At 36.1% G+C, this 12286-nt stretch overlaps 1 protein-coding gene across 10 annotated transcripts in view; it reads left to right on the top strand.

The window, feature by feature from the left end:
• Positions 1–12286, top strand: part of DOCK7 (dedicator of cytokinesis 7) — a 236897-nt gene that overhangs the window by 189542 nt on the left and 35069 nt on the right. For all 10 annotated transcript variants that reach the window (XM_086717167.1, XM_086717165.1, XM_086717168.1 and 7 more), the window contains 7 exons: positions 933–1029; positions 4044–4140; positions 4257–4391; positions 5956–6108; positions 8814–8972; positions 9895–9995; positions 11292–11484. In XM_086717167.1, coding sequence (XP_086573293.1) covers positions 933–1029; positions 4044–4140; positions 4257–4391; positions 5956–6108; positions 8814–8972; positions 9895–9995; positions 11292–11484 — 935 coding nt within the window. The remainder of the gene's footprint in view (positions 1–932; positions 1030–4043; positions 4141–4256; positions 4392–5955; positions 6109–8813; positions 8973–9894; positions 9996–11291; positions 11485–12286) is intronic.

Below are 12286 nucleotides of genomic sequence, written 5' to 3'. Positions count from 1 at the left end.
CTGTGGACCAAATAATAATTCCTAATTGTTTTAGGAATCCTTCTTACTTTGTTTCTGTATTAAAGAAAAGCTTACTGAACTTCAGTATTGCCAGACACCTTGTCAACCCTAAACATAAAGGGGTGGACAAAATAGGCATAATCTCCATTCTTAAGTAGCTTATATTCTTGTGATGATAAGTGCTGTGGAGAGAACTAAAGCCAATTAAGAGGAAAGGAAGTGTTGGGGAGTTGGGGAAGACCTTTATGTGGAGGTGATGAATGATTGGTCAATGAAAATTTGTGGGAAGCACAGTCACATAAGAGGAACAACCACTATTACAGAGGTCCTAAATCAGGAGCATATATAGAAAACACACACAAAATAAGTGTGGTGGCATAAGTAGGAGAGAGAGTGTGGTAGGAAATAAGGTCTTATAAGACCCACGTAGGGCCTAATAAGCCATGGTTTAGGTTCAGAGAAAACAGTGTTAGAAAGTTTGCTTATATAAAAGGGCATTTGGTTTTTTTATATATAATGCAGGTAATATATTTCTGCTATAACTGTTATAAAAAAGTGAAAAAAATTTTTGAGAGAGAGAGAGAGTCAGAGCGTGAGCAGAGGAGGGGCAGAGAGAGAGGGAGACACAGAATCTGAAGCAGGCTCCAGGCTCCAGACTGTCAGCACAGAACCTGATGTGGGTCTTGAACTCAAGAGCCATGAGATCATGACCTGAGCCGAAGTTGGATGCTTAACTGACAGAGCCACCCGGGCGCCCCATAAAACATTTTTAATAAAAAGTACCATCGTTAGTTTTTGTGACCTGTAATGAGGATAAAATGGCTGTGTATAAAGTTAACATTGTGCAGTATATCTTATATATTTGCAAATATACATATAGGTGGTCCAAATGAAACAGCACTTTAAAAATGGTTTTGAAATTTATTTGACAGAGAGAAGCCCATCTGGAAGTGCCTTTGGAAGTCAAGAAAATCTGAGGTGGAGAAAGGATATGACTCACTGGCGTCAAAACACTGAGAAGCTTGACAAGTAATATAACGTATTTTATGTTACTGATGGGCTTGTTGGATTTCAAATGCAGGAGGAAAATGGCTAATTTTATTGTTTTATATATATATTAGGTATTCAAATCTTAGACAACGAAATAGGTTTCATTTTTTTGATGTCTATTTGTTTTGAGAGAGCGCATGTGTGTGAGTGAGGGAAGGGAGGAGAGAGAGAGAGAGAGAGAGAGAGAAAATCCTCAGCAGGCTCTGTGCTGACAGCCTCAATCCCATGAACTGTGAGATCATGACCTGAGCCAGAATCGAGAGTCGGACACTTAACCAACAGAGACACCCAGGCGCCCAGTTATATTTAATGTTTAAATTTTAGATTAAAAAATATTTAGGGGAAGAATTTTTCATGTGGTATAGTAAAGCAAAATGTTACCCATTTTGTCTCCAACAACTGTCTCCAAAAATATGCCTTTGAAATACATTCTGCAACAGTTTTTTAATGTAATTTGAGAGTGCACTGAACTTCATATTTCAGGGATCCAAGAATTAGAAAGCTAATCTTTGTCCTCTTGGAGCTTAAAATATAATTAAGAGAAACAGAGAAACACTACAGGTCTTCTGTTTCTAGCATGGAGGTAAGCTAGGAACACTAATTGACCCCTACTGCCAAAAACAACTAAAAGTGCACTTCCTGAGAGCTTGTACCTAATGAGCTGGACCTTCAGTGTAAGGGGCACCAAAAATAATCCCTTCTTACTGCCCATGTGACCTCAGGTAAAATTGCTTAGCTTGAAACTTGGCATTGAGTCAAGGGGCTGAAATTTTTGTCTTGAGAATTTGTAATTACAAGTTAGGCCTCAAGTAGCTTGACTGGCCCAATAAACTTTGAGAAAATGATGACAAGCTCATTCAGGTTTGCCTAGTACTACACCCAGTGTTAGCACTGAATGTTCATCCCAGGGAATCCCTCAGTCCTGTCCTAAAGTAAACCAGGCTGCTCAGTCACGCTACCTGAGGACCATCTTCAGACCAGGCTTTCAAGGATTTTCACAGATAAACTTGCAGAAGTACACAGATAGTAACATCATAGACCATAGGAAACACTGCCTTATGCAAGCCAGTAGAGTGAGAAATCACAGACTTGCTACCACATAGATGAGAATTTGGATTACCAGAAACTGTCGTAGTCTCTTCAGGCTGTAACAAAACAGAACACAGTGCATTGCTTATAAACAAAAGCAATTTATTTCTGACAGTTTTGGAGGCTGGGAATTCCAAGATCATGGCACCTTCAGTTTGATGTCTAGTGAAGGCCCTCATCAGGGTTACAGCAAGAATGCTGTCTTTGGTGGAAGAGCAAGCAGACTCCCTGGGCCTCTTTCATAAAGGCATTAATCCCCATTCATGAGGGCTCTGCCCTGATGACCTAATTACCTTCCAAAGACCCTACCTGCTAATACTATCACCTTGGGCATTAGATTTTTAACATGAATTTTGTGATGACACAAATACTCAGACTATAGCAGGTATTAAATACAATATAAATACTTAAAAATTCTTAAACTTTGAGTATATCCACTTTTCTCTCCTCGTCTGTTCAAGTCCATTTCTTTATTTTTTGCAGGTGTGTTTTGTTTTTTAGAAATCACAAAGGATAGGGCTGCCAGGTGGCTCAGTCAGTCGAGCATATGACTCTTGTTCTTTGGCTCAGGTCTTGATCTCACGGTTTGTGAGTTCGAGCCCCAAGTGGGGCTCTGCATTGACAGCACAGAGCCTGCTTGGATTCTCTTTCCCTCTCTCTTTGCCCCTCCTCTGCTGGTGTGCACGTGTGCACTCGCTCTCTCTCTCTCTAAATAAATAAATAAACTTAAAAAAAAAAAGAAATCACAAAGCAGTGAGATGCTATGATATTAGTATATTGCTTTCTTTTGCATTTGTATAATGTGTTTTCTCTGCATGTCTTGCTGTGTTTTAAGGAAGCTTTTTTTTTTTTTTTTGGTGTTTTCCCGATTCTTTTTGTTTAAACCATCATGTTATTGTCAGGTTTTTTCACAAAATCTTGCTGAAATTTTAAGTTTGAACATATATATATTTCCCAATTTAATTCTAACTATGTTGTATTTTCTCCTTTAATTTATAAAATGTAAATTCATGAACTATTCTCCTAAGTGGTAGTAATAAAGATTCAGAGGTTTAAACATCCAGAAACTTTGAAAAGTTAACATTTAAAATGTTCTTGTTCTTCCACCTTGATTTATGTGTTTGTTTTGTCTATGTAGGTGTAATTGTTTCTATGTCTATCTATCTATCTATCTATCTATCTATCTATCTATCACTACTAAAATAAACATCAATTTTACCCATAAATCATATGGAGCTATTCTTAATATTACTCTTTATATTTTTAATAAATACTAGTCTTTAAGAAAACCACTTTATTGCATCAGTTTGTTTTGTTTCTATTGAGTGATTCTGTCCAGAGTTTGGGGAAGAGTTAAATCACTTTCTGTATCAAAATTGCTGTATCAAAAATCTATAGCAAAATTTTTTTCTATTTTTGATAACAAAAATACTGAGAAATTAGGTGACAATTTGGAAAAAAATAAGTACTTTTATCCTAAGTAAATATGTCGAAAATCCTTGAAGGAGTAAGATGAACACTAAACATTTTGAGTATTGCGTTACATGAAGCAGCCCTAAATACAAGCCCACATAGCACCACCTAGTGTCTGTGCCATTGAGAATAAAAAATATGCTCCTGCGTTTGCCACATCTCTGAAAGCTAAACATTTGTTTTCAATGGTATTGTAGAATTACAATGGGATGTGAAAATCTGTACTGACGTGGTTGACAAAATGTAGGGTAAAAGAAAACACTTATAATGTGTAAAATAATTGTCTTTTTATTCTCTTAGAAGTTTTCTTTAAGGCAAATACTGACAAATGGTTCCAAGTTTTTTATTTCTATGTATCTTTAAGTCTTTTTTGAATTGTGGATCTATTGGCCCTTTTAAAAGGTAAATATACTTATAATATTTTGTATTAGATCAAGAGCAGAGATTGAGCATGAAGCACTGATTGATGGAAATCTGGCTACTGAAGCAAACCTAATCATTTTGGATACATTAGAGATTGTTGTCCAGGTAAGAACACAAACAAGAAGGATTTAAAGTATAGATTTGGTGAATTTATTGAGCAGAAAACATTTATTGAGCCATAATTCATCTATTTTTAAAATTTATTTATTTTTAAATTGCAGACGGTTTCTGTAACAGAATCCAAAGAGAGCATCCTTGGTGGGGTGCTAAAAGTCCTACTGCATAGCATGGCCTGTAACCAAAGTGCAGTTTATCTACAACACTGTTTCGCTACACAGAGAGCCCTGGTTTCAAAGGTAGGTTATTTTTGTACCTTCAGTCTTGTCCAACTTGGCTTTCTTTCTTTATATTGTCTAAGATCGTTTAACACTCCTTGGTTAATATAGTAAAAATTTTAAGGGGCGCCTGGGTGGCTCAGTCGGTTGAGCTTCTGACTTTGGCTCAGGTCATGATCTCACGGTTTGTGGATTCGTGCCCCGCATCAGGCTCTGTGCTGACAGCTCGGAGCCTGGAGCCTGCTTCAGATTCTTTGTCTCCCTCTCTTTCTGCTCCTCCCCTGCTCACATGCTGTCTCTCAAAAATAAATAAAGATTAAAAAATTGAAAAAAAATTTTAATAATAACCTAAGACCCATGATTCTTTTTTGCCTCTCTTCTACTAGTTGCCTTTTCAGTTCTCTCTTATTTGGATCACTTGTAACCAGTTTGGGGCTTAAAAAACAGTAGTTTTGGGGGCGCCTGAGTGGTTCAGTCAGTTAAGTGTCTGACTTCGGCTCAGGTCACGATCTCACAGTTTGTGAGTTCGAGCCCTGCGTCGGGCTCTCTGTTGGTGGCTCGGAGCCTGGGGCCTGCTTCGGGTTCTGTGTCTCCCTCTCTGCCCCTTCCCTGTTCACACTCTTGTCTCACTCTCTCTCAAAAATAAACATTAAAAAAAAAGTTTTGTTGTGGAGAAGAGCTTGAAATTAATAACTGATTTAAAATATGGGGCTTTCCTTGTTTTCTCTTAACCTCCTTCTGTCATTAACTTGATTTATTTAAGAATTTAAGGTATAAGTAGTTCATTCCGTTGACATTAACTTACCCCGTGGATGAATAGGAGGTACTTCCATTTGTTCAGCTACTTCAGATATTTATTTCCTATGTTGGTTTTCTGAACGTAGGTATATTCTTAAATCTTGAAGGTATCTATTTCATCATAGTCATCTAATGTGGAATGCAGAGCTGTTAAAACTTGAACTAATGAATATTACTTATATAGCATTTTATAATAAAACATATTAATAGAATTATTACATGTTGGTTATGGTTACTATATTGTTTTATGCATAGTGTCTAATCTTACTCAGATAGTCCCATAGTCCCGTGTAAATAATACCGTTAGGTCCATTTTATGGATGAGACATTGTCCAACATTACACTACTGGCTAATAAGTGACATATTCAGTATTCAATCCCAATCTGTCAATATTAGCCGATTAGCAAACATTGCTGAACTGTTTTTTAAAACTGGGCTATACTGGGGCGCCTGGGTGGCACAGTCGGTTAAGCCTCCGACTTCAGCCAGGTCACGATCTCGTGGTCCAGGTCACGATCTCGGGGTCCGTGAGTTCGAGCCCCGCGTCAGGCTCTGGGCTGATGGCTCGGAGCCTGGAGCCTGTTTCCGATTCTGTGTCTCCCTCTCTCTCTGCCCTCCCCCGTTCATGCTCTGTCTCTCTCTGTCCCAAAAATAAATAAAAACTTTAAAAAAAAAAAACTGGGCTATACTAACACATCTCTAGTTCAGGCTATGTTAATATATCTCTGGAACTTCTACTGCATCAGTTCAGTGTTGGTGTTTTTGTTTTTGTTTGTCTGTTTACAGTTCCCTGAACTCTTGTTTGAAGAAGAAACAGAGCAGTGTGCTGACTTATGCCTCCGGCTTCTCCGACACTGTAGCAGCAGCATTAGTACAATACGGTCACATGCCAGTGCCTCACTGTACCTACTTATGAGACAGAACTTTGAAATTGGTAATGTAAGTATTTATCTCTGGATTCATAATGAAATATAACTCCTGCAATGTCTGGTAAATGTGTTTTGGGGGGAGCATGGAATTTTTTTTTTTTTTGAGACTAAGACTGCGTTGATATTTCTCATTGCGTGTATATCTTAAAAATCTGAATCTCCAGTTTTGCTTCCTGCACTAAAGATAAAATATAGTAGTAAAAATTAGAATATAAATGTATCTTGAGCTTTTGGAAAATTTAATTATTATCATTAAGTAAAAAGAAAATACAGATAAAGAAAATTAAAATCAAAATCAAATCAAAATCTTGATTTGATATTTTATGACTATATACCAGTCTGAAGAATTCCATGTTTTTGTTAAAGTATTTTTTTTTTGATCATATATTCATGTGTTGTATTTTTTTGCAATTTTGATTCAAATGTTTACATCATTTTTTTTTTTTTTACTTATGTACGTATTTAAGGCCAAGGATTGTCCTTGGAGCACTTTTTATTAGTATCTCATTGATTCTGAATACAGTTTTCCATATTCTTGTTTTGTAGGTATTTTGTAATTTCAGTTTGTACTTTAAAAAAAAATTTTTTTTCCTCTTTATTTTTGAGAGAGAGAGAGAGAGAGAGAGAGAGAGGGAACGAGTGCACAAGTGGGGGAGGAACAGAGAGAGAGGGAGACACAGAATCTGAAGCAGGCTGCAGGCTCTGAGCTGTCAGCACAGAGCCCCACGCAGGGCTCAAACCCACAAACCGCGAGTTCATGACCTGAGCTGAAGTCAGATGCTTAACTGACTGAGCCACCCAGGCCCCAGTTTGTACTTTTAACTGGAAGAGTTGACAGTCCATTTTGTTACAAAGTTTGGATATTAATTATCAGTTTTATTGCAGTGTGATTATACAACGTAGATACTATGTCTCATTTTTTGTACTGTGGACATGAAATAAATGTTAAGCATTTAAAAAGAAAGGTGTTCTTTATTTCAGAGTACTGAGTTAAATATACCATATTAGTTATATTATTCTATTTTTCTATACCCTTTTTTGGTTTTGGTCCACTTGGACTGAAGGAGATGATTTATAGCCTACACATAGTTTATTTCTCTTTTATTATCTCTATTATCTATTTAGTAAACTGATACTCATAACTGTTATATCTTTTGTTACTTTTTTTTTTTTTTTTTTTTTTTTGCTTTAATCCTCTCTTATTGGGCTACATATTGTCCTTTAGTTGTTTACTCAAGATAGTTCTTGGGAATAGTATTTCTCACATTCTTGATTGTTTTGTGTTTTCTATATTTAAAGGACAGCAAAGATGGTTATGAAATTTTTTGCCCAAGACTGAATTTAAAAAAAGGGTGTGGTGGGAAAGATCAGTAAAATGTACCAGATAAAGAACACTTAATAGAAAAAAAGAAAAAAAAAGATACTTGAATATCATCATCTTCTGGCTTTACATATTGTTGTAGAGGTATCTGAAGATGACCTGATACTTTCTTCCCTTTTAAATAACTTTTCCCCTCCCAGCTGCTCTAGGGATTCTTTCTTTAGATTTAAAATTAAATACCTTTTTTAGAATGGGTCTTGGTATTGACCAATGTTTGTTAATTTTCTCAGCCACATGATGTCTGCTTTCAATTTATTTCAGAATGTTTTCTTGAATGTAAAATAGAATATTTTCTTCCAGGGTTTAGGGTTTTTCCCAAACAGACATACATATGTTGGATCTGTTTTGCTTTACTTTTTGTCTATCATTTTTCTTTTCTTTTTTAACACTTCTAAAATTTCCAATTATTGTGGTTCCTTTTCTCAGTATTGCTCTGTCCTGTAATCCCTTATGTGCTCTCCATGACATCCTTTCTTTCTTTTACCAATTATAAGTTTAAATGTCTTTTATCTTTTTTTTTTTTCAAGTATTGTGAGCTCACATGTAACCTCCTATTTTATGTCCTCTATTTCTGGTTTTTGTTTTTGCCTTGAGTTTCTTATTTATTCTGCCTTTTGTTTATTTCTGCTTTCCTTCCTAAAGTTCATATGTTTTTTTATTTGAGAGAGAGAGAGAGTAAACGAGCACACGTGCATGCGAGCAGGCAAGAGGGGCAGGTGGAGAAAGAATCTTAAGAAGGCATGGAGCTGATACCTTGACCCTGGGATCATGACCTGAGCCAAAACCAAGAGAGACTTGGATGCTCAACCAACTTAGCCAAGCATGCAACCCCATACTTTTTTTTTAAAGTTTATTTATTTATTTTGAGAGAGAGAGAGAGAGAGAGAGAGAGAGAGAGTGTGTGCACATGAGGGGAGGAGGGGTCAGAGAGAGGGAGGGGGGAAGAGAGAGACTCCCAAGCAGGCTCTGCACTGGTAGAGATGCGGAGCTCGAACACGAACCATGAGATCATGACCTGAGCCAAAGTCAAGAGTCAGACACTTAACCGACTGAGCCACCCAGGAGCCCCTAATTCAATTCTAAGACATGGCTTTGTTTTTTTACTCTGTTTGTAGCATATTATTCTTAGCAAAACTCTGTTTTATGTCTTGTTTTAAGGTTTTAAAATAAGATTTTAATATGTATATTTTATTACTTTCTAAAAATTTTTTATAACTATTTGGAATGGTATTTTTTTTTTTTTACTTTTTCATTTAGCAAGTAAAAAAAATATAAACTTTTTTCTTTTAAGGTTTTCTGTATTAAATGCTGACCTGACAATTTCTCTGTTACAGAACTTTGCTAGAGTTAAAATGCAGGTAACCATGTCACTGTCTTCCTTGGTGGGCACATCTCAAAATTTTAATGAGGAATTCTTAAGACGTTCTCTAAAGACTATATTGACGTATGCTGAAGAAGATCTGGAATTGAGGGAAACAACATTTCCTGATCAGGTCAGAAACACTGCTTTCTAGATAATTAACTGAAATAGAATTATAAATTTTTTTTTCAACGTTTATTTATTTTTGGGACAGAGAGAGACAGAGCATGAACAGGGGAGGGGCAGAGAGAGAGGGAGACACAGAATCGGAAACAGGCTCCAGGCTCTGAGCCATCAGCCCAGAGCCTGACGCGGGGCTCGAACTCCCGGACCGCGAGATTGTGACCTGGCTGAAGTCGGACGCTTAACCGACTGCGCCACCCAGGCGCCCCTGAAATAGAATTATAAATAGACAGTTTCTAAATTGTTAAATCAAATTTTGTTTTTTAAAACCTATATTTTTCTTTCAAGCCACGTATCCTAGGCCATAGATAGTGCTAAATCTTTTTGTTTCAATAAGCCATGCTTCCTTCTTGGAAAGGTTGATATCTTTGGTATGTAAGTCTGTGAATTCATAACAAATACAACAAATAGTAGACACCGTATAAATAAATAGGAAACTTTATGATGAAATATTATTCCTACTTATTAATGAAACAGTAATTTGCCTTAAAAAGTAAAGTTTTTACAAACTACGTTTTGGTAGAATCAGAAACATAGGAGAGGATATCCTTTTGTGTTTTCCTCTTGAATCCTATATATCCCTACATTTTATTTCTAGTTCTAGTTCTACTTGTTTCCAGATGAGAAAACTGAAAGAAAAAAAAAACAAAAAAAAACAAAAAACGAAACCCAGCCAGCTCAGGAATTAGTATAAAGTTTACTACCCTTTACTCACCATACCCCAGCATGCCCGCATTCTTTAGAACTCTATCAGTATCATATTATTTGTTTTGCAATCTTCAGATATTTATCTAAAATATCTTCCAAACTAATGCGGTGACTGTGAATAAATGATAATTAAAGAATGTTTTTTATAAAATTCTCTGCTTCAGGTTCAAGATTTGGTTTTCAATCTCCATATGATTCTTTCTGATACTGTTAAAATGAAGGAACACCAGGAAGATCCTGAAATGTTGATTGATCTAATGTACAGGTATCATTTGTTTGATTCATTTATACCTCGTATAATGGGTTTAAATTAGTTAAAGTTAAAAATAGAAATACCCTACAATCCAGCAATTGCACTAATAGGTATTTACCCAAAGGATACAAAAATACTAATTTGAAGGGCTACGTGCACCCCGATGTTTATAGCAGCATTATCAACAATAGCCAAATTGTGGAAATAGCCCAAATGTCCATTGACTGATGAATGAATGAAGATGTGGCATATATACACAATGGGATATTACTCAGCCATAAAAAGAACCACAAAAAGACTCTTAACTGTAGAGAATAAACTGATAGTTACTGGAGGAAGGATGGGCAGGGGGATGGGTTAAATGGGTGACGGGCATCAAGAGGGGTACTGGTTGTGATGAGCACTGGGTGTTGTATGTAAGTGATGAATCACTAAATTCGTTACCTGAAACTAATATTACACTGTATGGTAACTAACTGGGATTTAAATAAAAAATAAATTGGTAAAACATACAGAAAACACTGGATAAAAAAATAAACATACCAGAATTACTTAAGTCATTTTCTAATGGTAGATCAGATCCCCTGTGTCACTTCTCTGGGAACTATGCATAATTGTTTAGTATATTTATTGATTATCAAAAATGAGGATTTTTAAAAATAATTGATACATATTTAGCACCTTGGGATCACGTGCCCTAGATTTCATGCAGACACCCAAGACCCATATTTTAAATGTAAAAATCAGCCCTTTAGGAAGAAAATACAGTGTATTAATGTTCTAACATTAATTTTCCTGATTTTAAATATGGTTGTGCCTATAACATGATACTTGCAGGAGCACATTTTGAGAAATTTGTAATTCCTATTTATATCTTGAAAACTGCAAGTAAAACTTTGCCATACGACCCTCTCTTTTTACAGTTTTGGAGTCTTTTAAGACACAAATAAAACAAACATTTTACTTAAAATAAATATGATGCGATGATACTATCTTATAGATCTTTTTTCTTGACGATGAAATTTCTTTATAGTCCCCTAACGAACACGTAAATTCCCATAGCTTTCCCTTACTGATACCATGTCATTTTTTAGTCCCCCTACAAAAAAGCATCTATTAACCATTGCATGGGCCCACAGTTACTTCTTTAAACATACTTAAAGACACTTTCATACCATTTGAAAACTTGTCTTAATAGGTTGTGTTCAATAACGGAAACCTCTCTAGGTAAACACTAAACAAGCAGTGTAAACTCTCTTCCAGCTTGGGAAACAAATGCTAACTGAAAAGAATTTGTGTTCCAATTAGAATTGCCAAGGGCTACCAGACCTCTCCAGATCTGCGGTTGACGTGGTTGCAGAACATGGCTGGCAAACACTCAGAACGCAGCAATCATGCTGAAGCTGCCCAGTGCCTTGTCCACTCCGCAGCCCTTGTTGCTGAGTATTTGAGCATGCTGGAGGACCGCAAATACCTTCCTGTGGGATGTGTAACATTTCAGGTAGGAATCTGCCAGGTTTACATTAAATCGAGGTATGTCCTTCATAGTTGTAACTTTTCTCACTGCTGTTAAGATTCACTCAGCTTGTAAGGACAGCATAAAGACTGAAGGTGATGTTTCACAAGATAAATTAACAGTTCTCTGTCACTGTCATGAATACATTTTTAAAGAGTATTCCGTGTTAGTTTTCTTTCCTCATTTTTTTTTTTTACCTCTAAATATCAGTGCTAAGTAGATTTATTCTCTTTGCCTATACTGCTAGGGGCTTCATAGCATCTATGAAATATACCCAAAATGCTGAGAATCAGAATACAGTAGAAACTCTCAATTGGCTTTTACTTAAGACATCAGATAACCCAACATTCTCCAATACCTGTATAAAATGTGCAGACACCATGGCTCAGAGATGATAGTTTGCTCCCTACTAGGGTTACATACCTCTGACCTACTAGTTGAAATCTTTGCTTACCAGAAGTCAGTTATGCTTTCTTTGCTTTTTTCAAAACCCGTTAATGCCAGATCTGGGAAATTACAAAATTTAATTACATGTTATGTCCTCTGGTGAAATCTGAATGAAGAAAGAAAGTCAGTCATTGTTTCTCTGAAAACTAAGTTAAATGTTTTGCAAAGACTTGATAAAAGTGAGTCTCCACAACAGTTGCTATTGAATTAATTTTGGGCCAACTACAAAAGATTGGGGAGAAATCTCCTAGAAATCTAGGATAATTTGATAACCTTTTAAGTTTCAAGTTTTTACTCTGAAGAAACCAGAACTGGAAATCTATTTTTTTTTTTTTTAGAG

The sequence above is a fragment of the Puma concolor genome, chromosome C1 (genome assembly GCF_028749965.1).
Source record: "Puma concolor isolate L17-30 chromosome C1, mPumCon1.1.hap2, whole genome shotgun sequence".
Classification (NCBI taxonomy): domain Eukaryota; kingdom Metazoa; phylum Chordata; class Mammalia; order Carnivora; family Felidae; genus Puma; species Puma concolor.
The sequence above is the reverse complement of the archived record's forward strand: the minus strand, read 5'-3'. Positions and strand labels throughout refer to the sequence as shown.